Source organism: Saimiri boliviensis, chromosome 19, assembly GCF_048565385.1.
Source record: "Saimiri boliviensis isolate mSaiBol1 chromosome 19, mSaiBol1.pri, whole genome shotgun sequence".
NCBI classification, from domain to species: Eukaryota; Metazoa; Chordata; class Mammalia; order Primates; family Cebidae; genus Saimiri; species Saimiri boliviensis.
In genome coordinates, this window is record NC_133467.1 from 46,098,506 (window position 1) to 46,121,481 (window position 22,976).

General features: G+C 38.5%; 1 protein-coding gene, 1 long non-coding RNA gene and 1 pseudogene across 3 annotated transcripts in view; 1 reads left to right on the forward strand and 2 right to left on the reverse strand.

Annotated features, from left to right (window-relative positions):
* LOC141582279 (uncharacterized) overlaps window positions 1–20,109 on the forward strand; it is a 267,838-nt gene extending 247,729 nt beyond the window's left edge. Inside the window, exons 10-12 of one of the 2 annotated variants that reach the window (XR_012515106.1) lie at window positions 556–3,296; window positions 7,603–7,704; window positions 18,251–20,109. This is a non-coding gene — a long non-coding RNA (uncharacterized LOC141582279). Of the gene's footprint in view, window positions 1–555; window positions 3,297–3,789; window positions 4,510–7,602; window positions 7,705–18,250 lie in introns of those variants that run through there. The other variant, XR_012515107.1, reaches the window with a different exon arrangement.
* Window positions 11,327–14,944, reverse strand: LOC141582301 (tripartite motif-containing protein 43-like). The gene is made up of 4 exons (XM_074390173.1): window positions 14,702–14,944; window positions 13,686–13,708; window positions 13,058–13,155; window positions 11,327–11,955 (listed from the first exon to the last, which is right to left on the reverse strand). Exons 1-4 carry the CDS (start codon window positions 14,942–14,944, stop codon window positions 11,462–11,464), a joined length of 858 nt encoding a protein of 285 aa, XP_074246274.1. The 3' UTR covers window positions 11,327–11,461.
* On the reverse strand, window positions 17,583–20,237 carry LOC141582303 (tripartite motif-containing protein 43 pseudogene; annotated as a pseudogene).
* Between the last annotated feature and the right edge of the window lie 2,739 nt (window positions 20,238–22,976).

Here is a 22,976-nt window from a genome sequence, read left to right on the forward strand (position 1 = left end):
CTATAATCCCAGCACTTTGGGAGGCTGAGGCGGGTGGATCACGAGGTCAAGAGATCAAGATCATCCTGGTCAACATGGTAAAAACCCATCTCTACTAAAAATACAAAAATTAGCTGGGCATGGTGGCACAGCCTGTAGTCCCAGCTACTCGGGAGGCTGAGGCAGGAGAATTACTTAAACCCAGGAGGCAGAGGTTTCAGTGAGCCGAGATCATGCCATTGCACTCCAGCCTGGGTAACAAGAGTGAAACTCTGTCTCAAAAATACAAAATAATAATAATAATAATAATAATAATAAGGAGAAGTTATCTAAACAGTATATGTAACAAAAGCATTTTTGTTGTTGTTATTGTTGTTGTTGTTGTTTTGCTACATAAGTAAGAAAACTTCCCAAGACACACAAAGTGGATTTGAACAAATTGAAAATAAATGCTATACCCTTGGATAGGAAGACTCCAAAAAATAACGTTGCTCTTGTTCAAGTCAACTGACAAATTTATAATTTATTCACTATGCTCCCTGGAATATAATTAATACATCCCAACCATTGCCACAGGACTTGCAGTGCTTCACTGAGGGAGAAGACTTCCACGCCTACTGAGCTGAACCTGGCCACCTTTGGCAACCGGCTTTGGCCAAAAAAAGTAAGAAAAATTGATTTGTACCATTTTGCAGAGAAACTTGAAGAGTTTCATTGTGGTTTGGCCATGCTTTTCTCCAACATCTGCTTCAAAACTGAGATGGAAACTTTATCCCACATTGTGGTTTCAGAATGAATGTCAAAGCTAATATAGATGTTAAGATGAGATTAGTAGATCATCTGTTACTACAGAAGAAAGCGCTGATAGTTGGGAAATTGTTGCATGGAGGTTCATTGTAATCTCTACTTCATATGTGCATTTGGAAAATTTTAAAAGAACATGTTTGCAAAACGCTAAAAATGAACCAGTATGACATGTTGTCATTAGAAAGATATCAATGATTTAATCTAAAATATTATTCTAGCCCTAAAAAGTCCTTCATTTAAATTGAGGAAAACCCTTGATTATCAAATCAAACTTGAACCTATTTTTGTATAATGTATATGTCTATGTGCAAATTAATAATTTAAGAGAAAATATTACATATGCATATTTTAAACACTAAATATAGCTCAGGCCACGCAAAGAGAATGTCTCATTTATTCTTTAAAATTCTGTCTGTTATATATGGTTTTCTCTAGTCTCTAAAACCTCAGATGTCTATATAGAGTAGGGTTTGATTTAAAAAAAAGTTATGTACATCAATTTTTATTTGGCTACAAAAGCTTACTATATTTAGGAATAATCCAGAATTGCAAGTTGGTTTATTGAATGTATTTTTCACTTTCTTCCCTCTACTTTTAATGTGGTGCATTATCCTGTAAATTACATTCAGATTATCATCTCCTTAAGTTTATAAAATGTTTTTCAAAATAAAAGTAAAAAAAAATAACAATTGTAAAGTTTCTTTTTAAGATACAAACTTCATGAAACATTATGTTTTTTGATAAGCATGATATCAGCAACATATTTGGTTGAGAATGAAAGGCAAAGCTTTACAGAAACAGGAATATCTGAGTCAAAATTTTCCATAATTTGTTTTTATGTATTATATTTCACAAAATGCATGTAACTGGATTAGTTCTGCAATAGATTAAATTTGTTTTCTCACAAAATAGAACTTAAACAAAAGCAGGTGCTGTTTTCTGATGGAACACTATGAACCTATTTCCATAATGAGTTTTACAGACACATAAATCTTCAATTCACATTCTGCATTTTATAAAAGTTGCCTGCTACTAAAACCTTCAGGAAAACTACAAATTTTAAATTGGTTGTTAATTTGAGGGTCTTTGAACATTTAGACGTTAAAAGATAACTTTAACTTCCATAGCATTTACAGACAAGAAGAGCATGCTATTTTAAAAAATTATTTAAACACTTTTCAAAGAAAATGGTTTCATTAATTTTTTAAATATTTATTTTAATATTTATCATCAGATAATACCTCAACACCTTACCATGAAATTTAATTATATGAGTTAAATAAAATACAATTTGACATTTAATGCTCACATTGAACTTATATCTGTTCCCATAGAGAACTATACACCTTATGCATTATATTGCAAAAACATTAACAATGGAAACATATTCATGTTGCTTAAAATAGTCTTGTATACACTAACCTGAATTTTTATTAATACATCCAATGAAATAAAATAGTCTCAAGTACAATTTAATATATATCTTTACTTTTACATTTTATGTATCACAGAATGGTGCAGTAAAGTATGAAAAATATATTGAGCTGCTATCTAGGAGACTATAATAATTAAATAGTCCTGTGTCCTAAATAATCAAACTACTCTGAAAGCATCTTTGTTTTTTATTAGTGTCACATTTCTGTGTAATATTTAAATTTCCTTGAAAGCCAAAGTAAATAATTTAAAGCATATCCTAATTATAAACATAAAATTGAACAATGTCAAGGTATAATTTAAAAATTTAGAACAGATTTTAAATAACAGTTGTAGATATTAACAGAAATATGGAATCAGTTACCTTTAATACTGGACTTTTAATTTTACATATTTTTTCTCGAGTTCAAAGTAGAAAATATGATGGAAGGGTCACAGGATCCTTAGGGTGTCACTTTTCCAGCTCAGAACCAGCCACCTTTCCATCTGTGGCCGGTAGCATCTTTGCTTGAGCTCTTTTCAGGTCACGGGGCTGGTTCCATCCACTAGGCCCAGCAGGCTGTGCTTGGCTCATGCTAGCAGCTCAGATTCTGTGCCTGCCAAGAGTGAGCAAGGCATAGAGCAGTGAGGTGTGTGTAAGCCAGTGTGGGTTCTGGCCACTGCTCACAGCCAGGTGTGCCAGCTGTGGCAGAGTGGGCAGCTCTAGGCCCTGGCACAGGTGCTGGCACCCAGTGAGGCTGTGGCTGGACCAGGTGTATTAAAATTATCTTCCACTGTGGGTGCCAGGCAGCTTGGAGACACCAGACACTGCAGAGCCTCAAAGAGTGTCAGCCCTGGCTTGGGGAGCACCTAGATCTAGGCTTCCAAAAGGGCCACTGCTCTTCTCTCTTCTCTCCTTTTAGTGATGAGTAGGGGCCATGTTTCATCCCCGTTTGTGTTATAGCTCTTTCAGTCCCATCATTTGGCAGGTCCTGAGTTTTTGTTCAACGTCCAAGTAGAATGAGTGGAAAACTGGAAGGTGAGCATGACAGAGAGAAGCTTCACTGAGCAACAAAACAGCTCACCAGAGATCCAAAGTGAGTAGCTCTTTCTTGCAGCTGGTAGTGCCGATGTCTGTGTGAGTCTGGCTGAGTCTGGGGTTTTTATATGCTCAGAAGGGAGGAATTGAGTGCTGATTGATCAATAGGTGGCCGTGGATGAGCCAAAAAAAGCACCATAAGTTCTCACTCCAAACCACAGACTCCACCTGGAACTGGTAACCCATCCCTGGCTTGAAGGTTGAGTTTCAACAGGGGCCCACCCTTTGTGCCCAAGAACCTGTCTGCCTGCCACCATCTGCATTCAGTACAACTCAACCACTCTGTTTTCACAGAGGAGAACTTGCAACCCTGTGCCAAGCTGCCATTAGCCCCTTCCAGTCTCCCTCCTGTGCTCCTTGGCACCCCAAATCTGGAAGACACCAAGGCAGTGGTGGGGGATATTGTCAGTGCTGTCTTTAGTATGTGCACAACTGGCTGGGTTGCAACAGCACTCGGGCTTGACCACAGCTTTCCTCCAAAATTATTGCAGGTGCCAAGGGAAAGGCAGAGTCCAGGGAGTAAGAACAGAGACATCTGAGCCACTTGGGGGAGAGGCGCTTCCTGGTCCCCAAGAGTGCAGGGATCCTGAGTCTGGAGCTGCAGCTGGATAGCTGCAGCTGTGTCCCTGAGCCTAGCTCTTCTGCCTCACCAACTCAGCAGGGGGCAGGCTTCCCACCTGTTCCTGGCTCCCGCTGGCTCCATGGAGTGTGCAGCCCTGGCTGTGCCTCCCCCACTGCAGCTGGCACCCCCACAGAGGCTGCTCCAGATAGGCCACCACTGCCATCAGAGGCAATTGTTTTAAAAACTACATTTTATTTAATGAATGATATTAAACACAAAGAGCTAATTTTAGAAATAAATTGTGTTTTCCATGTTATAGTTACCCAGTGACTATGGAAATTAAATATGTATTACAAACTGAAAGTGAGAAAATCAAGACATAAAATTTTGTTTGTTTAGCCCATTGAAAATAAAAGTCAGAATATGCTTCAGTAAGGCTACCTGTGAATTAAAAAAACATAATTATTACAACAATCTATTACGGTTATTCCTTAAGTGATTCCTAGAAGTGACAATAATTCATGCTCTTAAACTAATGATTTCATTTTTTTTCTCACAGATTAAATATAAGCATATATATTTATAGCCAATTTAAAATATTTTTGACATGTGAAGTAGAGCATGGCATCAATGATGATACCAATAAGAAATTAAAATATAGCATATTATATTAAAAGTTGCTGTTTATAAACGTTGTATTATTGGTATGTCATTTGCGCATTTTTTCTCAACAAGTCTTGCTATGACCATGAAGACAGAAAGCACTGTAGCTATAGCAAACAGAAAGATATTTAATAAAGGAATTTAGAAACAGCTCTTATAAAATAGCTGTTTTATAGAAAATCTGAGGAAGAAAAAGCCAAGGAAATCTGCCAGTGACTTCTAGAAGACCAAAATTGTTTAGTTAACATGGGAAGTAGTCATTGATTTTCTCAGACTTCTGCAGCACTAGTGGGAGTATTTTGATAGACAATGTCCACAGTCACTAGCAAAACCTTATGTCTGTCATATGCATGTCCTGTCCCATGTGATTCTTTGCTGCACCCACGTGAACAGGAGTGATACTTGCTTCTGTTATCCCCTCCAATGCTTTTGTTAATGCCTTGTATTTGTGGAATACAATCTAAAATTCTGCTGGCAGGAATTATGAAGAAATAGATGTTCTGGGCTTCTAGTCTCTACGACGCTGGGAAAAGAATACACAGAAAATTTATTATTGAGTGGCTAAAAGACAAAATGAAACAAACTCAAAATAGTTTTTAAGGTTTATACCTTTTAAAACAATTACATGGGACCTTAAAGATACTCTACCTAAGCAATACAATCTCCATTGCAGGGTATTAATCAACACACTTAACTATGTAGTCTCTTCAAGGAAGCTCAACCATATCTGAAAAAGAAAGAATTGCAGTCCATATATATAATTGTTATTAGAGAACCTTTGTTTTTGTTCTTGAGAAAAATCTGAGAATTCTCTCTTCTGTGTTATTCTTGTCTCTTGTTTATAATTGTCTCTATTTTTATATGCATAGTGAGAGTTAGAGCTACAAATAAGTATATATACCTAAGATCTTTATGGATTTGTGCATTGTAGACATTTTGTGCAAATCAAATGATACAATATGTGGTTCTTTGTGTCTTGTTTCTGGCATTTCACATAATTTATCCAAGGCATTCATATTGTAAACAATGTGTTTTACTCACCTATTTAAACTAAGTTGGGGTAGAAGAATAAAGTGCTGAATATCTCAGTTACTGAACTCATTAGAGCTCTTAGTTTTCTCTTGAAGTCTGATCTAGATGGGTAGATCCAAGTATCTGGCTGATTATGTCTCTAAATCCTAATCATTCATTACTTTTCAGAAAACCTCAAACAAAAGCATTTTGGGAAATTCCTCCCACCATCTGTAGACCAGACAGTTATTATTACACACTCTAAGAATATTATGCTAGCTCCTCATAATATCCAACAAATTCTCATTCAATTTGTAGATATTACTATGAAACTGTACATTCTAAAATGGTAAGGCCAGAATTGGTCTTATTTGCCACTATATTCTCACTTTCTAATGCAATTCTTAGAACATAATACATACTACATGTGCAGCTAACAAATATATGAACAAATAAAAGACCTAATATAAAGAAATATTGCATTGAAGTTTCCAAGAACATAATGAATGAAAATTCTAAGTGATGAATGCCAACAAAATCAAGAAATAGATTGAATGCCAGATTCACTGTCTAAGAAAATATCATTATGTTTAGGTTTTAAATAATTACAACAAAATTTTATTTCATAGTGCTGATTTTGAAACTTTTCCGGGATCTTCAATTTATTAAAAAAAGATAAAGTGATAGGGAAGGAGAAAATAAAACTTAAAATGAGGAGGCTACCATCACTTAAACTATCATATGTTCTATGGTTTGGCTCCTTTCTGTGAAATCCCATGTTGAAACTGATCTCCAGTTTATCAGTGTTGAGAGGTAGAGCCTACTCCGAGGTGTTTGGGTCATGGGAATGCCTTCATGTTTTTGGGCTGAGATGGGGTTGTGAAGTTTAGCTTCAGCAGGAATGATTATGTTTCTGAGAGAGCAAGTTGTTTTTTAAAAAATCTGTCTTCCTGGTTTCTCTCTCTTGCTTTCTCTCTCACCACATAATGTCTCTGAACCTGCCTGCTTCTTCTCCACTTCCTGGAATAAATGAACTCTACCAGAGTCCCTCACCAGGTCCATCTGCCCAATCTTAGACTTTCAGTAGCCAGGATTGTGGGCACTGACTTCTTTCTATTACAAAATACCTAACCTCAGGAATTCTGTTATAGAAACACAAAGTGTAATAAACCAATGTATATAGTAGATTACAAAGTAAAAGGCAGTATAAATTACTTATGGAATGGATAGTACAAAATCTATTTACATTTGAAAGAATAATCTAGTAGATAGAGAATGCAGATTTTTATAGTACAATGAGATACCCATGTCTCAGAAAGAGAGAGAGAGAGAGAGAGAGTTAGAAAGTAGTAAAATAATTTTCAGCATAGTTTGCAGAATAAAGGTGGACTGAAATATGAACACATCTTCAAAAAAAAAGAAAGCAAATAAAATTTTGGAGCATATTCATAAAATAAATGTGGACTGAAATGTGAAGACATTATAAAATCTATAATATTCTCAACCCCAGGAAATCAGGGTTCATTTCTCACAGATAATCAGTCATGTGAAGTCCTTCATTGAACCTGTTAAGCTAAGAGCCAGATCTCCCTAATCTATGGAAGTTTATTTAAAGCTTATTTGACAGGCATCACTGAACAAAAGGAAAGTTGAGTCCTGAGTGGGTGCACACCTGGGTGATTGGGAAAAATGTTGAAGCCAGAACATATGGGTTCAGTCCTTTATACTTCATATTCCCAGTGTCCTCACACAGCCTCATTAAGTCTCCCATTTTTCTGTGGCTCCACTATAAACTGGCTGGGGTGTCTGCCTCCCATACTCTGAGGGTGACTGAGAACCACCATGGCTCTCCAAACTAAGACTAGGAGACACAGCAAGGCTTAGGAGCCTAGGGGAGCAGCCTGTGGTGTCATTTGAGATGTTCTGGGAGCTGAAAAGTAGCATTGTGTCACAACTCTACAAATTGAGGACAACATACAGGAAGGTGATTCACAGGCTAAAGCCCAAGTCCTAGATAGTGAATCCCTTAGCCGAGACCTTCAGCATTTTCTGCTTTCTTTTGAGGCAGGTTGGAGAGCTCCAGTGATCCTTGAGATCTGTGACTGCTGCATGTCACGATCATGGCATCTTAGAACCCTGAGTGTGAGAACCAATGAAACCTCCGTCCCAGGTGATATGCAAATGTGTCCTTTCTCTAATCAATCTTCTAATGCAAATGTTAGAAGTTTTAAAGAACTTTGTTAAATTTTTTAATTTTTTTAAATTGTACTTTAGGTTCTAGGGTCCATGTGCAGATCATGCAGGGTTGTTGCATAGGTGCATACTATATGTGGCATTTCTCCCCATGTTATCCCTCCCCACACTCCCTACCCCCTGCTGTCCCTCCCCTAGCCTCCCCCAACTGCCCCCAGTGTGTGATGCTCCTCTCCCTGAGTTACATGTTTGCATTGTTCAACACCCGCCTGTGAGTGAGAACATGTGGTGTTTCGTTTTCTGTTCTTGTGTCAATTTGCTAAGAATGATGGTTTCTAGATTCATCCAAGTCCCTACAAAGGACATGAACTCATTGTTTTTCATGGCAGTGTGGTATTCCATGGTGCATATGTGCCACATTTTCTTTGTCCAGTCTATCATTGATGAGCATTTGGGTTGGTTCCAGGTCTTTGCTATTGTACACAGGGCAGCAATGAATACACATGTGCATGTGTCTTTATAGTAGAACGATTTATAGTTCTTTGGGTTTTAAAATGCTTTTTCTGGCACTTTCACTTACTGCTATCTTAAACCTGGGTTCTCTCTCAATGATTTGCTCTTTTTTTCCTTGCCTCCTCATAAGTTTCTGTTATTTCTCTTATTCCCATTTATTTGCTTTTTTTTTTGGCTGAACTACCTTTACAGTTTCTCTGTCTTATAGCTGTTTGTTTAAGTAAATTTTAACCATTTTGCAAGGTACTGATCCAATTATTTTATATAGGTGCAGGATATGTGTGTGTGTGTGTGTGTGTGTGTGTGTGTGTGTGTGTGTGTACACACAATTACTGTGTATATATCAACACTATATTATGTAAATATACGCATAACACACCCATGGAGTCCACATCCACACACATTGCTTTGAGAAAGGCACTTTGTTCTGGGAATGAGGCTTATAAGCAGTGGGTGTGGGAATCAAAGTGAGGCAGTTTAACTTCAAGACATTGCTCTAAACCATGACACCATATTACTCTCAGCTGTCTTTTTCACTTTGGATACTGATATACAACAGACACTTCATGCTAATTCCGGGAAATGATCATTTTGAAATGTGCAGGAAATGTTGCCTGTTCCCTTCTTTATCTGGATCCCTTCTTCACTATGACTTTGCTTTTTCTCACCTAGGATTACTTTTCTGACACATGCATGGGTACATCCCATTAAAGTAAGAGAGTTGTACTTTGTGTAAGGCACTGACAGAATCTCTCTTTCTCCATATACACCTGAACGTGACTGTCCTCTTTCTCCGTTCCAATTGTTTAACCCCAAATACCTTTTACCTTTTCAGATGTCACAAGGATGTGACTGAGTAGTTTCAAGGGCATCCACTTTTGCTTCCTCCTCCTACCTTTGAATCCTGCATCTGCATTGCTGGGTCTCAGGCCAAAGAGGAAACCCTTGTTTCCCATTCCAGGATATTTTGATGACCAACTTTTCTTATGTTGAGAATTTGAAGGACAAGGGCAGATAATGAGAAATGGATAGACAGGGACCTGTGTTCTGAGACCTGGGCCAGAGGACTGATGGAGGTGGAGAAGAATCTCAGTGATTCTGGCAGGCATCATGGATCACGAAGGGCCAGAGGAGTGGAACATATGGGCACAGGGTGAGAGGCCTGTGACAGGACACAGCCTATCTCCTTCACAGCAGAATGTTAATAGGCATTAGATTTTAATAAACAGAGAACATATCTCTGAGTCAGCATCAAACATTTCTACAGTCCAGAAGAAGGAATAGCCACAGCACCTAACCTCACCTTCCCTTGTGAGTATGGGAGTCACAGGGCAGTGAGAATGGAACAGCGTTTATCTGAGGTTAAAGCCAATGCTTCTCTCTCTTTAGTCCACACTTACAGTAAGGTCCATTGGATGCCGTGGCTACAAGTTTCTGAACTTCTGGCTTTTGAAGGAAAGACTTTTTCACCCTCTGTGCTGAAGGTATTCTATGTATTATGAAATCTGGTTAGTGGCTCTTACCATCAAGAAATCTTGAAAAGTACAAGGCACTCAGAAGGCCTACATTAATAGTTTCCAGCCACTTAGAGACATCAGAGGGGTTCCTGCCAAGGGTGCACTGACCTTTTTCATCTCACTGTCCTAGAGTTAGTGGGTCTGTCTCTGGTCATCTTGAAGGAGATGGATCATCCTTCACTCCCTCTACTTCAGTATCTTGTGCATCTTCCTCAATGGTTTTGCCATGTTGTTTTCATAATGATTGTTCAGTTGATACTAAATCTTGAAAAAAAATTCCAAAAGAATATTTAATTCTTTTTTGGTCTCAATTGTCAATTGCCCTTTTACACGAATCTGGAGCAGATCTAAAGGGCTTCTTAGAGCTCATGTTTTATAGGACCACAGTCTCTGGATGTAGATCCTCAATGTCCACTTCTTAAAGATACATTCCATCCCACATTCTCTTCCTATGATGTAACTTCAAGACTGCTACTGTTGAATGTTCTAGTCCCTTTACTTTGTGTAGTGTTGTGACTATAGCTGATGTTTTACTCTAGCATAATAACACTTCTCCTGACTCTGTGGGAATCTTCACTGTGGAAAGGTAACTACCATGCTGTGAGCAAGCCCAAGTGGCTATGTGAAGAGGCCCTTTGAATATATTCGAGGTAACAGCCCCAACTGAGGAACCCCAGACATCAGTCAGGATCATCTGCTAGACTGGGAGTGGAACATCTGTTGCCATTATTTAATTGGTGATCATGAAAATGACCATGTGGTAGGTAGACAGACTCAGTTGACTCACTAGAATCTGGGTTTTTATCAGAACTGGGTTTTGCTTGTTTTGTCTTGTTTTCTTTTTTCCTGACACTAATGTGTTCCCACTGTAACATGAGGTGATGATGATGTCTCAGGTCTAGGTTATCAGTGAGAATTCACAATCTGTGTGAATTTTAAGTATAAACACATTTTAAAGCAGACAGTCTGCTCCTCTGTCTATTTTCCCCTGGGTGATGCTGTTTGCTTTTTTAAACAGCTACAGAAGTCAATGTGGGTTAAACCTTTTGGGTTCTAGCTCAGGCATTGCTGGCAAGTTCTCAGAGAAGCAAGGCTCCTCAGGCTGCACCATTTGGCCCATGTCTGCAGATGGCTGTTCTATCTAGGTTTTTGTAAGTTCTCTCTGATGTTCACACAGTGATAAAAATCACTTAATAATGCATTTCTCAGAATGTGTTTTTGTCACCATAGGACACATGCCTGTTAAATCCTCATTTTTGCCCAAAGATTCAGTGACAATTTAGGTGTAAAATAAATGTTCCCCCTAAAGTGATGAGGTGCAGACTTTATTGTATCAATAGGAGGGAGCTCCCACACTTGCAAATGCATTGTACAAAATCCTGTCTGTCCATGATGTGCAAATTATGTTCCTGCCTGAGATCATTCAGCTGGAATCACACACCCACATATTTCCAGAATTCCATCCAATAAATTCACAAAGCAGTTGAAAATCACAATATACACTTTAGGTAATGGGCCATTAGAGATTATTTTAATTGTAGAAAAGCATACAAAACTATTTTGCATTTTACATATTTTTTATTTAACTGTAATAAAGTGACACTAAAACAGAAAAAAAGCCCGAACAGTATGATTCCTTTGCTTGAACAGTGAAGGACTCCCTTGTACATGCAGTTCCCAAACAGTCAGCTTTCTTTATCTTAATCATCTGTGGCCAGTGTAAAAGACAGGCCTGACAGGGAAATTTAAGGAGCCATCCGGGTAACACCATATGAGGGAATTCTTGGCTACATTCAAAAAACTCAGATTTCCACTTTCAAAATCCAGAAACACACCAACCCGGCCCAGAGGTTTCTCTACATAGTGAGGAAGCATTGGAGAGCTGGTCAAGAGACGGAAATGATGATTCACCTTCACACATAAAAGAAGAAATATGTCCACAGATGTAATCATGGTGCCATTATTCCTTATCTGGGAGTCCTTACAGACACCCAGAGCCCAGTCCCAAGAGTCGTCCACATCCAGCTCCCAATAGTGTTTCCCAGAGGAGAAGCCCTGGGCTCCCCATGCAGCAAAATAGTCAGGTCTGTCAGAATTCACAGATCCACCTTCCCGTTCAGGTCTACACATCCAACTTCTCACATCCTCAAACAGGCTGATATTGTGATTGCTTACTTCATAATTGAAGGAAATTTCCACTGTAGAAAAAAGAGAATGTTCCAGTGAAAAGCAGCTTCTACATTCTTAGGTTCAGATAAGAAAGAGACTCTCACTAGAAACCACAGGTCAAGATTAAAAGGCAACTTTTGTCTGGAAAAATGTTGGAATCAGAGGGTGTTAGGATACCTGCATAAGTACACGGCTAAACTACAAGGACCACAATTTCTATAAACTCAAAAATATAAGGGGAGGATTGTCATGCCTAAGTCTAGTCAGCTACTTCTTATAACAACTGAAAAACTGGAAGCTCTTGCACTGCATCCAAGTCCATGGCAATAAAATATATGTGCATTTCCTCTTCCCTGTCAGGGAAGAGCAGGAGGCTGGGGACAGGAGACGAGGTGGGGAGCCATTCTTACACCTAAATCAATTATCACTTTGCCAGAAATATGATCTGCCACTTAAGTAAGCAAATTCATACTTAAAGAGAAAATCTGAATCCATCTTCTGGAAAGTGCAGATTCCTTGCAGGAATTATCTGACTTTCATGCTGGATTTCAGCACAGACTTCTTTTATCTGCCTGATTGATCATGATCTGTCCTGGAGTTCTATCTAAGGCCTCATCAACCACCAAATCACTTTCCTATTGTTTGCAGATTCTCAGATTTGCATTGTTATTTAAGTTACTCATGGGTGTTTTGGTTGATTAAAATGCACATGATTAAAATTACAAATGCTATGAAACTTCACCTGAAGTTTACTTAAAAAAAAAAACACTGTCACCAAATCACAATCATTAACAGCACTTAATTTGAAGTTGAAATGTCCTGAATTAACTCAGTTCTGTATACCTCATGTAATACTTGTATACATGAAATTTTGTCAGAGAATGTTTCTAAGTCCTAAGGAGCCATTCTGCATGTTTTATGTTTTTCTAAGTAATATGTTATATGGCTGATTCTTATTACATTTTACCAGCTTTTAGTTTAGTCTCTTTGATGATAGTGAAACTATAAATATAAAGACTTATTCACAAACTAGTTTCTTCCAGATGAAATATCATTACACTAGGAAAACTGCCCATAGAAACCATACTTGAAGACATTACATATTGATCCCAGCAAGACAGCGACACTCACCTCGGAAGCGGTTGAGCCTGTGCACCAGTCCAGTGATGGGCCCTGCAGTTAACTCTGGATTCACAGGCTGGGGCATGTGCAGCAGCACGGACTCGCTCCTGCAAGGAAGCAGGTGCAGTTGGTTAACCTTTCTGGTGTCTGTGTTTAAGAAAAGATTCCAACAGGAAATCCTTCATTCAAACCCACTTCTGATATTGTCATGTAACTCCACAATCCTAGGATGGGTTTATGGCTCTCTTAGGGAATCTTTCTAAGGATTCACTCCATTTCTAACCTACTACCACTGAAAGATAATTGCCTCTCTCTCTATCTGCCACCAAATAGTTTGTTTCTAATTATGATTCTGAATCTTAAAATTAGGCAACTATATCCTAGTAACTTCTGCATTGAACTCTTCAAAACATTACCCCCTGAGTCACTTGGGAAAGTAAGAAAAGATTAAAATCTGATACAGGGCATAAGAAAACATATTCAACATAACACACGAACACCTGAGTACACACACATACACACACAATCACACTGACACATTATGTTAACAAATTATGTTTTCACTTTGTTGAAAACAGCTTGATGTTTTTCATAGCACACCTTGTGCTTCGGCCTGCAATGATGACCAAAAACATACCTTGCCATGATGTCTCCCAAATCCTGTAAAGAGAGAGAGAAAAAAGATACTTCTTTAGAAAGTTGTTATTCTGGCTGGGTGTAGTGGCTCATATCTGTATTTCCAACGCTTTGGGAGGCCAAGGTGAATGGATCACCTGAGGACAGGAGATCCTGACTAGCCTGGCCAACATGGCAAAACCTCATCTCTGATAAAAATACAAAAAAAGTAACTGGGTGTCATGGTGCATGCCTGTAGTCCCAGCTACTGGGGAGGGTGTGGCAGGAGAATTGCTTGAACACAGGAGGTAGAGGTTGCAATGAGTTGAGATTAGGCCACTGCACTCAGACTGGGTGACAGAACAACACTCTGTCTCAAAAGAAGGAAGCAAATGAACACACAAGTTGTTAGATTCTACCTGTCTAGTCTTTAGGTTTTGAAAACTTTCGAAGTACTACGTACTATCACTGCAGGTCTTTTAAAATGTATTCTCATTTCTCACATTAATACCAGTAAGACCAATTGACAGAATCTGTTTCTGATAAATTCAGGACCCTGGATCTGAGTGAGAGAGAAAGGTTGAGTAGTGACTGTGCATTGCTGCAGCTGTCTACAATGTGGTCTTTTTCAGGGCTAGTTCCTGAGGGGTAATGTGGCTCAAGTCAAGGGCATTTCAAACCTAGGACTGCCCAAAAAAAGGAAGAAGGAAATGTTAGTTTCTTCATAATTTCTATGTATCATCCAACATAGATAAAAATATTATTTTCACATGAATGTTTTCTCTTCCAGAGTTTTAATGAAATGAACTGGAGAAGGAAGCTTGAGGTGGAAAATGTTCTGTGGAAATCTATCTGCACAGCTCCCTAAAGCTTTGTTTCTATGATTAGGTTAGGAGTTGTAGTTTATCTCTATAACTAGGTGGGAATGTCTATCACCATCAATGCAGGAGATGAAGTATGTCTTTGGTACCCAATGAAAAGCAAAGATGTAAATGTCAGCTAATATGGAGTGTCTCAAGGGACATCCTCAGTTCTTACCTGGAGCAGCTCCACATCTGGTTTATGACACATTTCCATTAGTTCCCGATACATTTCTTTCAAGTGCTTCTTCTTTTGATGCATGTTGATGCAACTTCTCTGGAGTTGTGGAAATATCTCTTCGTGTTCCTTGCCCAGTCTCTCTAAATGTTGTTTTTCTTCCTTATGGAGAACTGGATGCACCTTCATATACTCAACCCTGATCATCTGTGCACGAAGAAGGGCATAGGCCTGGAGAGACATGGATTTTGTAGGTTACATACCCAGGTCGACTTCCACCTCACAGAACCCACTAATTCATCCTGACCTTTCCTTCGTTTAATTTTCATTCTTTACAAACACTAGGATAAGTTAAAAAGATCTTCCTTAGGGGAGACCAGGATGGTTGAAAGGAAGCTTCTCTGGAGTGCAGCTCCCACTGAGTGAGACACAGAACCAGAGCGATATCCACAGTCCACCCATCTGACAAAGGGCTAATACCCAGAATCTACAAAGAACTAAAACAGATTTACAGGAAAAAAAACCAACAAACCCATCCAACAGTGGGCAAAGGATATGAACAGATACATTTCAAAAGAAGATATATGTGAGGCCAAGAAACATGAAAAATGCTCATCATCACTGGGCATTAGAGAAATGCAAACCAAAACCACATTGAGATACCACCTCACATCAGTTAGAATGGCGATCATTAAAAAATCAGGAGACAACAGATGCTGGAGAGGATGTGGAGAAATAGGAATGCTTTTACACTGTTGATGGGAGTGTAAATTAGTTCAACCATTGTGGAAGACAGTGTGGCAATTCCTCAAGGATCTAGAAATAGAAATTCCACTTGACCCAGCAATCTCATTACTCGGTGTATACCTAAAGGACTAGAATTCATTCTATTATAAAGACACATGCACACATGTGTTCATTGCAGCCCTGTGTACAATAGCAAAGACCTGAAACCAACCCAAATGCCCATTGATGATAGACTGGACAAAGAAAATGTAGCACATATACACTATGGAATACTATGCAGCTATAAAAAATGATGAGTTTGTGTCCTTTGTTGGGACATGGATGAACCTGGAAACCATCATTCTCAAAAAACTGACACAAGAACAGAAAATCAAACACCACATGTTCTCACTCATTGGTGGATGTTGAACAATGAGAACATGTGGACACAGAGATGGGAGCATCACACACTGAGGTCCATTGTGGGTGCTGAGGGGAATAGTGGGAGGGAAGGTAGGAGGGATAACGTGGGGAGAAATGTCAGTTATAGGTGATGGGGGGATGGGGGCAACAAACCACCTTGCCATGAATGTACCTATGCAACAATCTTCCATGACCTGCACATGTACCCCAGAACCTAAAAAAAGACCTTCCTTCAAAATGTTTATAATTCATCAATTCTTGAACACCTGCATAAAAGCCCTTTAGATTTAAATGTTTAAATATATGTCCTCTCAAATCTGAAATACCACTAGAAAACAAGTAAAATTTATCATTGATTGTTAAATCATCATCAACAATATATATATTTGTTACTCAATTAGTCTGTAGTCTCAAATCTTTGTCCTTCACAGCCTAAACAGTCATTCTTAGTAAATGTTGTCAGTATATTCTAATCAGGGTCAGAAGCCATCACACAAAAAAGATCTCAATAAACATTGTAGCCCCCATCTCTGAAACTGACTACCTCTGCTCTGTCTCCTCCCTTCTTCTGTCTAAAGCTACAGTCTCGCCTCACCATTCTAAGAACATGAATCCCCATTCCATTGTGTTTCTCCTCCCAATATTGACAAACTGTTCTCTCACTCCCCTCGTCATTTTCGTTTCTTCTCCTCAGCTTTTCATCATGTTACATTTTCTCCTACTCAAACAGGCATCATGGTCTGGGTCCTTTGCTACCAGATTTCACTAGCACAGGCATAGTTCTTAAATTACTGTTTCCACCCACTTTTTTCCCTAGGAGCAACATCATATTTACCGCTAAATGCCTTTATTTCTCATTTATGTATTATTTAATCCGTATTACATAATTCATCTCATACAGAAACCTCTGCCTGAAATACTGATTAATTTTAAGCACATACTGGCCTCTCAGAATTTACATATATATATATATTTATATGTGTAAATATACATATATATATATTTACTTATCTGAAAAACATTTCCAGAACACCTGAAAATTGTTATGCTGAACAGTCAGGTTGTTTCCCAGGCTATAAATAAACATATGACAAAATCTGGCATATGAGAATTTCAACTCAAGTTGCTAATATAAATGTTCTCGGCATGCCTGTCTCAAACATGTCCTGAAGACACATGATCTCATACTTACACTCCAGAGGATGTTTGTTTTTTCCTCCTCACTTAGATTTCTCTGATTTTCTTGAATTTTTTCCCATAAAATCCTCATTTGTTTTAAGAGCTTCTCCTGCAAAAGAATTATGAGGGTGAGCAACAGAAAATCAAATACCATAGATTCCATACTCTGAGTGAGATATGCAGGCAAGGGTTAAAATGTATGAACAGACTAGAGAGAGGAAAATAAATCAAGTTTTTTCACTGCTCATCCTCGGTATTTTCAAATCTGAGGTTTCAGATGTATAACAGTTTAGGGAACTGGTGAGTGAAGATTTCTTGTAACCTAGGTAATGATCAGTGAAACACCCTTCCACTATGCTGGCCGCCTGCTTTTGTCATTTGTCCAGTAAGATTAAATACATTTCCAAAATGTATTTTCTTTGTTCTTGTAGTTTTGGTAGCTTTTCGATGCCTTTAGTGTTATACTGTAGAGTCAAAGTAATAGTGACATTCACTTAATCACCCTCTTTTTGGGTGCAGGCTTTGTGAAGGCAGGTATAGTTGCATATTGAATTCAAAATTTCATCATTGGTACCTCCAAAAGCACCTGGCACTCAGTAAAGGATGGAGTGATCACCACAATGGTTCTCATCTCCCTTCTCATCTCTTTAACTCCTCCACCCTCCAGCCTGCAGGTGATCCCAGCACTGTGTCTTACCCGGTGTTCTTCAGCTGCCCCTTCAATGGGACAGTGTTTGTGAGCCCCGTGCTCCTGAGAGTTAGAGCACAGTGAGCAGAGCAGACTCTTGTCCGTGGCACAGAACATCTTCTTTGTTTCCCTATGGATCCCACATAGTTGTGTCTCAGAGCTCAGGAATTGCCAGACACTGGCTTTCCTGGCAATCGTCACTAAATTCTTCAGAAAAATGTTAGTTTTGAAATCCTTTTGGTGTGATGGTTCCCTGCACGCAGGGCAGTTGGCAGGACTTTGGGCTTCTTCCCAGGAAAGGCAGAGGCAGGGTCTACAGAAGCTGTGCCCACAGCCTATGGTGACAGGGTCTACCAGGTAGTTCAGGCAGATGACACAGGTGAGTTCCTTCTGGAAGGCCTGTGGGAAGTCTGAGTCCATTTTCCTGAGGGAAGAAAACCACAAGAATTTAATCTTCTGCCCTGGAGAGACAAAGATCCAAGCAAAGTTTCAATCAGGTTGTGATCAAATAACATCTTTTTTTTTTTTTCTAGAGAATTGGCTTTCATTTGCAATGACCGAGATAGGACAAATAGAAAACTGAGGCACTAAGAGCCATCAACCTCTGTAGAAAAATGTGATTGTTCTCCAATCAACGCACAACCAGCTTTCCAAACCCAACTCTTTTGCACAGAAGAATGTCAGTTTTTTGAGGTGTTAGTGTCCACCAAGTTACTTGGGCTTCTAGGATTTAATCAAGCTATCAACTCATGGGGTAGTTACACTCTAAATTGCCAGGGACTGGTTTGGAGAGGGGATGCTAACTAAGCTCTTCTACTCTCATCGTTTGATTTAACTGTAACAAGGATCCCTCAGAGTTGTCCAGAGGGCCCCTGCTTGAAAATAAAGCAGAGGTCATTCTTTGTCCAAAATCAGGCAAAGCTAGCCTTTACACTCCAAGGCAAAACAAACCAAGGTAAAGGTACTTCTCCAAGATAGAACAAACAATCATTTTTTAGGCTGCTGTGTTCATTCAATCAACAAAAACTTTGTGGCATGTTTACTATTCCTGGACTGTCTGTTAGTTTGGGGATATATTGATAAAATATAGAAGGGTATACAGAGGATAGAAATGTTTTCTAAGCCCTTTGGAAGCATTGTCATTACTCTTTCACACAGTCAGAAAAATGGTATCATGCAGTAATAAAAGGCACTAGACAGTAAGGTGGTGTTTTAAATGGAAGGGGTGGGGGAAGAAAACATAGGCCAGGCAAGGTAGCTCAAACTTGTAATCCTAGCATTTTGGGAGACCAAGTCAGGCAGATTTTTTGAGCTCAGTTCTAGACTGGGCGACATGATGGCAAAGTGTCTAGATCAGCCTGTCTCTAAAAACACACACACACAGCCGGGCCTGGTGGTTTATGCCTGTAATCCAAGCACTTTGGAGGCCAAGGCAGGTGGATCACTTGAGGTCGGGAGTTCAAGACCAGCCTGACCAACATGGTGAAACCCCATCTTTAAACACACACACACACACACACACACACACACACACACACACACACACTATATAGATTATATATGTAAAGCCCAACATGGTGGTCCATGCCTGTAGTCCCATCTACTTTGGGGGATGAGGCTGAAGAATTGCTTGAGGTATTAAGTAGAGCCAGTAGTGAGGATTATTTCCACCACTGCACTCTAGGCTGTGTGTCCCTGTCTAAAACAAAGAAAGAGACAAAGAAAGGAAAAATCTAAAATCCTGGTTTCTACACAGTATAAATACAGAAACCCTCTATTTCTGATATTTCTGCATAGTTGCCCGTGAGACTTTCCTACATGGATAGCCATTTCTGGCTTTCTCCCACAGAGGAACTGAGGTTTCTGAAGAGACTTTTACCGTGTTTTAGAAAAAAATGTTTGCCCAAATCATTCAAAGCACTCTACCTATGTACAGGCATACATTGCAACATAGGCACATTTTCCCTAGTAGAGTAGAATATAACACATTTTTACACATAGATTACAACACTCCTAACCCATTTACAGAGTCTTCAGAGATTAAAGAATTACTAGATATTTGGAAACTACTGCAAAATGATTATAATCTATAAAACAACTAAAAAATACGTTAAGTAAAAAATTAATCATAACATTAATTTGAGGATCATGCAGCAAGACAGATGACAAAAATGTTTAATTTGTAAATAGGTTAAATGGAGCTTGTAAACCTATGGGTTATGTTTAAAATAATTTAAAAAAAGAAATGGAGCTGTTTTTAAAACTCAGAAAATGACATCATTTCATCTAAAAAAAAAATCTAAGTTTGCAGATAAAGTCCCCAAATTTTGTTTGTTTTGGTTTGTAACCTAATAGCAGCTCCTACTCTGGAAAGTGTACACTTACCTCAGAAATAGATCTACGTTCTCACCAAAGCTTGCTGTCCAAAAAGATGAAGTCAGCTCAGGGATCAGGGTCTCACGGCGCAGTGGCGGTAGCTTTTGGAAGTCTCCAAGGCCAGTTGCAAAGCCACTCTGTGGGTGCTGGAGAAGAATGAGCTTGGCTCTTGCGGTGTCCTTTTATACGTCTCTGAAGACCACACCCCTTTCCTCTAATTGGATTTCAGAGGGCGTAGGTGGGTGTTAACACAGTTGATTAAGTTTCTTCAAAACAAAAGGTTTTTTTTTTTTTTTTTCTTAATGACGTTTCGCTGTGTCGCCCAGGCTGGAGTGCCGCGAAGCTATCGCAGTTCACTGAAACCTCCGCCTCTGAAGTTCAAGCAATTCTCCTGCCTCGGCCTCCCAAGTAGCTGGGATTACAGGTGCCCGCTGCCAGGCCTGGCTAACTTTTTTTTTGCATTTTTAGTAGGAGGGGGTTTCACTATGTTGGCTAGATTTATCTGGAATTCCTGACCTCAAGTGATCTGCCTGCCTTGGACTACAAAAGTGCTGGAATTGCAGCCTGAGCCACAGCCCCCAGCAATTCACTTTTATGGTAATGTAAGAATTTAATCTAAGGCTACTCCTGGCCTCCCGACTCCAGAAGGAATATTTCTCCTTCTCCTTGTGCTACAGATGAAGCCTTCCAAGGGCCTCTCAGCAGCCGTGGGACATACGATTCCCTCCTATATTACCTGGCTCTGCTCATCCCAGCTCAAGGGTTATAGGGAGAAAGTCTAGAAAGCTCTAGCCAGGTGCAGTGGCAGGCACCTGTAGTCCCAGCTACTATGGAGGCTGAGGCGGAAGAATCGCTTGTGCCTGGGAGGCGGAGGTCGCAGGGAGCCGAGATCATGCCACTGCAATGATATAGTGAGATTCTGTCTCCAAAACACATAAATCAATAAATAAATATAAAAAAATTGATGATTAGGAATACAATATACTAAGATATTTGTGACAAAATATAAAGTAAGCAGAAAGCATATAAAATTGTAAATAGAATTTGATTACTTTAACAAATATAGAAAAAATTAAAGGGATTTAATCAATTAGTATAATAATTGTGTTATCCTTAGGGAAATATTGGGAGAACTGTTTCCTTATTGTTTATAATTTTTTCCAACTTTTTTTGTGGGTAAGAAGTCAATAATGAGAATAACACTTTTAGTAGATTTCAAACACGGTGTATTCCATGAAGCTGATTTTCTAACTTGAAAAGAAAAATGATGTTTTCCCTCCTTCACAAAATGCCTCATCATTAGAAACATGGTTTGTTTAGGACACATAGCTTTTTCTTCCTTATTTCTATATTTGTTTCATTTTCTCCAAATAATAGTAAAGATCCAGTCTGTGTCTCTATTTGATGTTTACAATTCCTGAAACAACTGAGCAGTGCATTGCACATAATAATTTCTCACTAAGTAAATTAAGCTAAATGTTGAATTTCCATCCAAACCTTTGAAACCAAAGGAAGAACTGTGTCTTCATCCTTCTTTTCTTGTATCATTTCTTTCCCCTGTAACAAAGGATACAGCGTGTTAACACAAGATACAGAGAAAGAGAATTTGTGTGTGTGTGTGTGTGTGTGTTTATATGTGTACATGCTTTACATATGGTAACCACATCAATTTTTGTATTTGTAGCAATGCCTTGTAATTTTGATTCAGAAGCTCATAGCATTTTATTAAAATTATGTTTCATTTGATTGTCTCATCTGTTTATGGGAGCTGCTAATAGGGATTCTGTGTTTCATTTACCATATACTATTACAAAATGTGAGTTCATGATACTAAATTCATAAATATTGAACATAGCCAAAATTCAAATTATGGGGGTTTTAGTTATTTATATTTTTCCTTTGTCAACAGGGTACAACTGAATTAACAATATGGACCTCCTATTTCATTCTAAAACTAGTACTGATTTAGGCAAGTTACTTAACTCCTGATCTTTTTTTTATCTCAGCTACGAAATGCGGCTTCTGCCCTGCCCAACTTGGAGAATTGCTCTGAAGATTAAAAATCACATATTGTGTAAATATTCAATACAATAATTGGCTCATAGAAAATGATCAGCCAGTTGTAAATGCTAACTGTTAGTAAAACTAAATTACAAAATGAAAGTGCTAAATTAATGAATAACATAATTAATCCTTTCTTAATGGAATGATTGCTTCTCATTGGTTAATTAAGTTGTGACGGAATTGGTATGTTGAATTCAGTGACTCAGAGTTCATCTACTCAGGGCATGTTGACACACTTTCAGTTATGCTGAATCACTCTTATGGCAATAGCAACCCCATCACTCCTTTTGGAATGTGAGTTCTGTGAAACTGTTTAAATCACAGCAGACAGCCAAATATTGTAGAAAGACTGAAATAAATGCTATGTTGCGTGTTCCTAACAGGTTTAGCTTTAAAAATAAGAATATTATTAGTTAACATTTGGTAAATTCTTACAATTTGTCAGGTATCTTACTAAACATTAGTAGGTTATCTTATTTTAATATTGATATTACTTCTGTGAGTAGATTACTAGGACACCTAGGTGAAGAAAGTCTTGTCAGTATTTGCATATCTGGGGTTATCAGTTATTTATTATTCTGGCATAAATAATAATCACTATCATTTTTCCCATTGGCATATGCAGCTGTTTCTGTGCTTTTAAAAGCCTCAGCACAATAGTATTTCATAAGACTTAAAAATATGGTACCTGTGTATGCTATCGTTCTTAATTTGCCTATAATAGGATGTTAAAATACACATTTAATGCTTGAAAAATAGTGACTTGAATTGTACAGGTCTACTTAAGCACATTATTTATTAAAAATAAATACAGTCAGC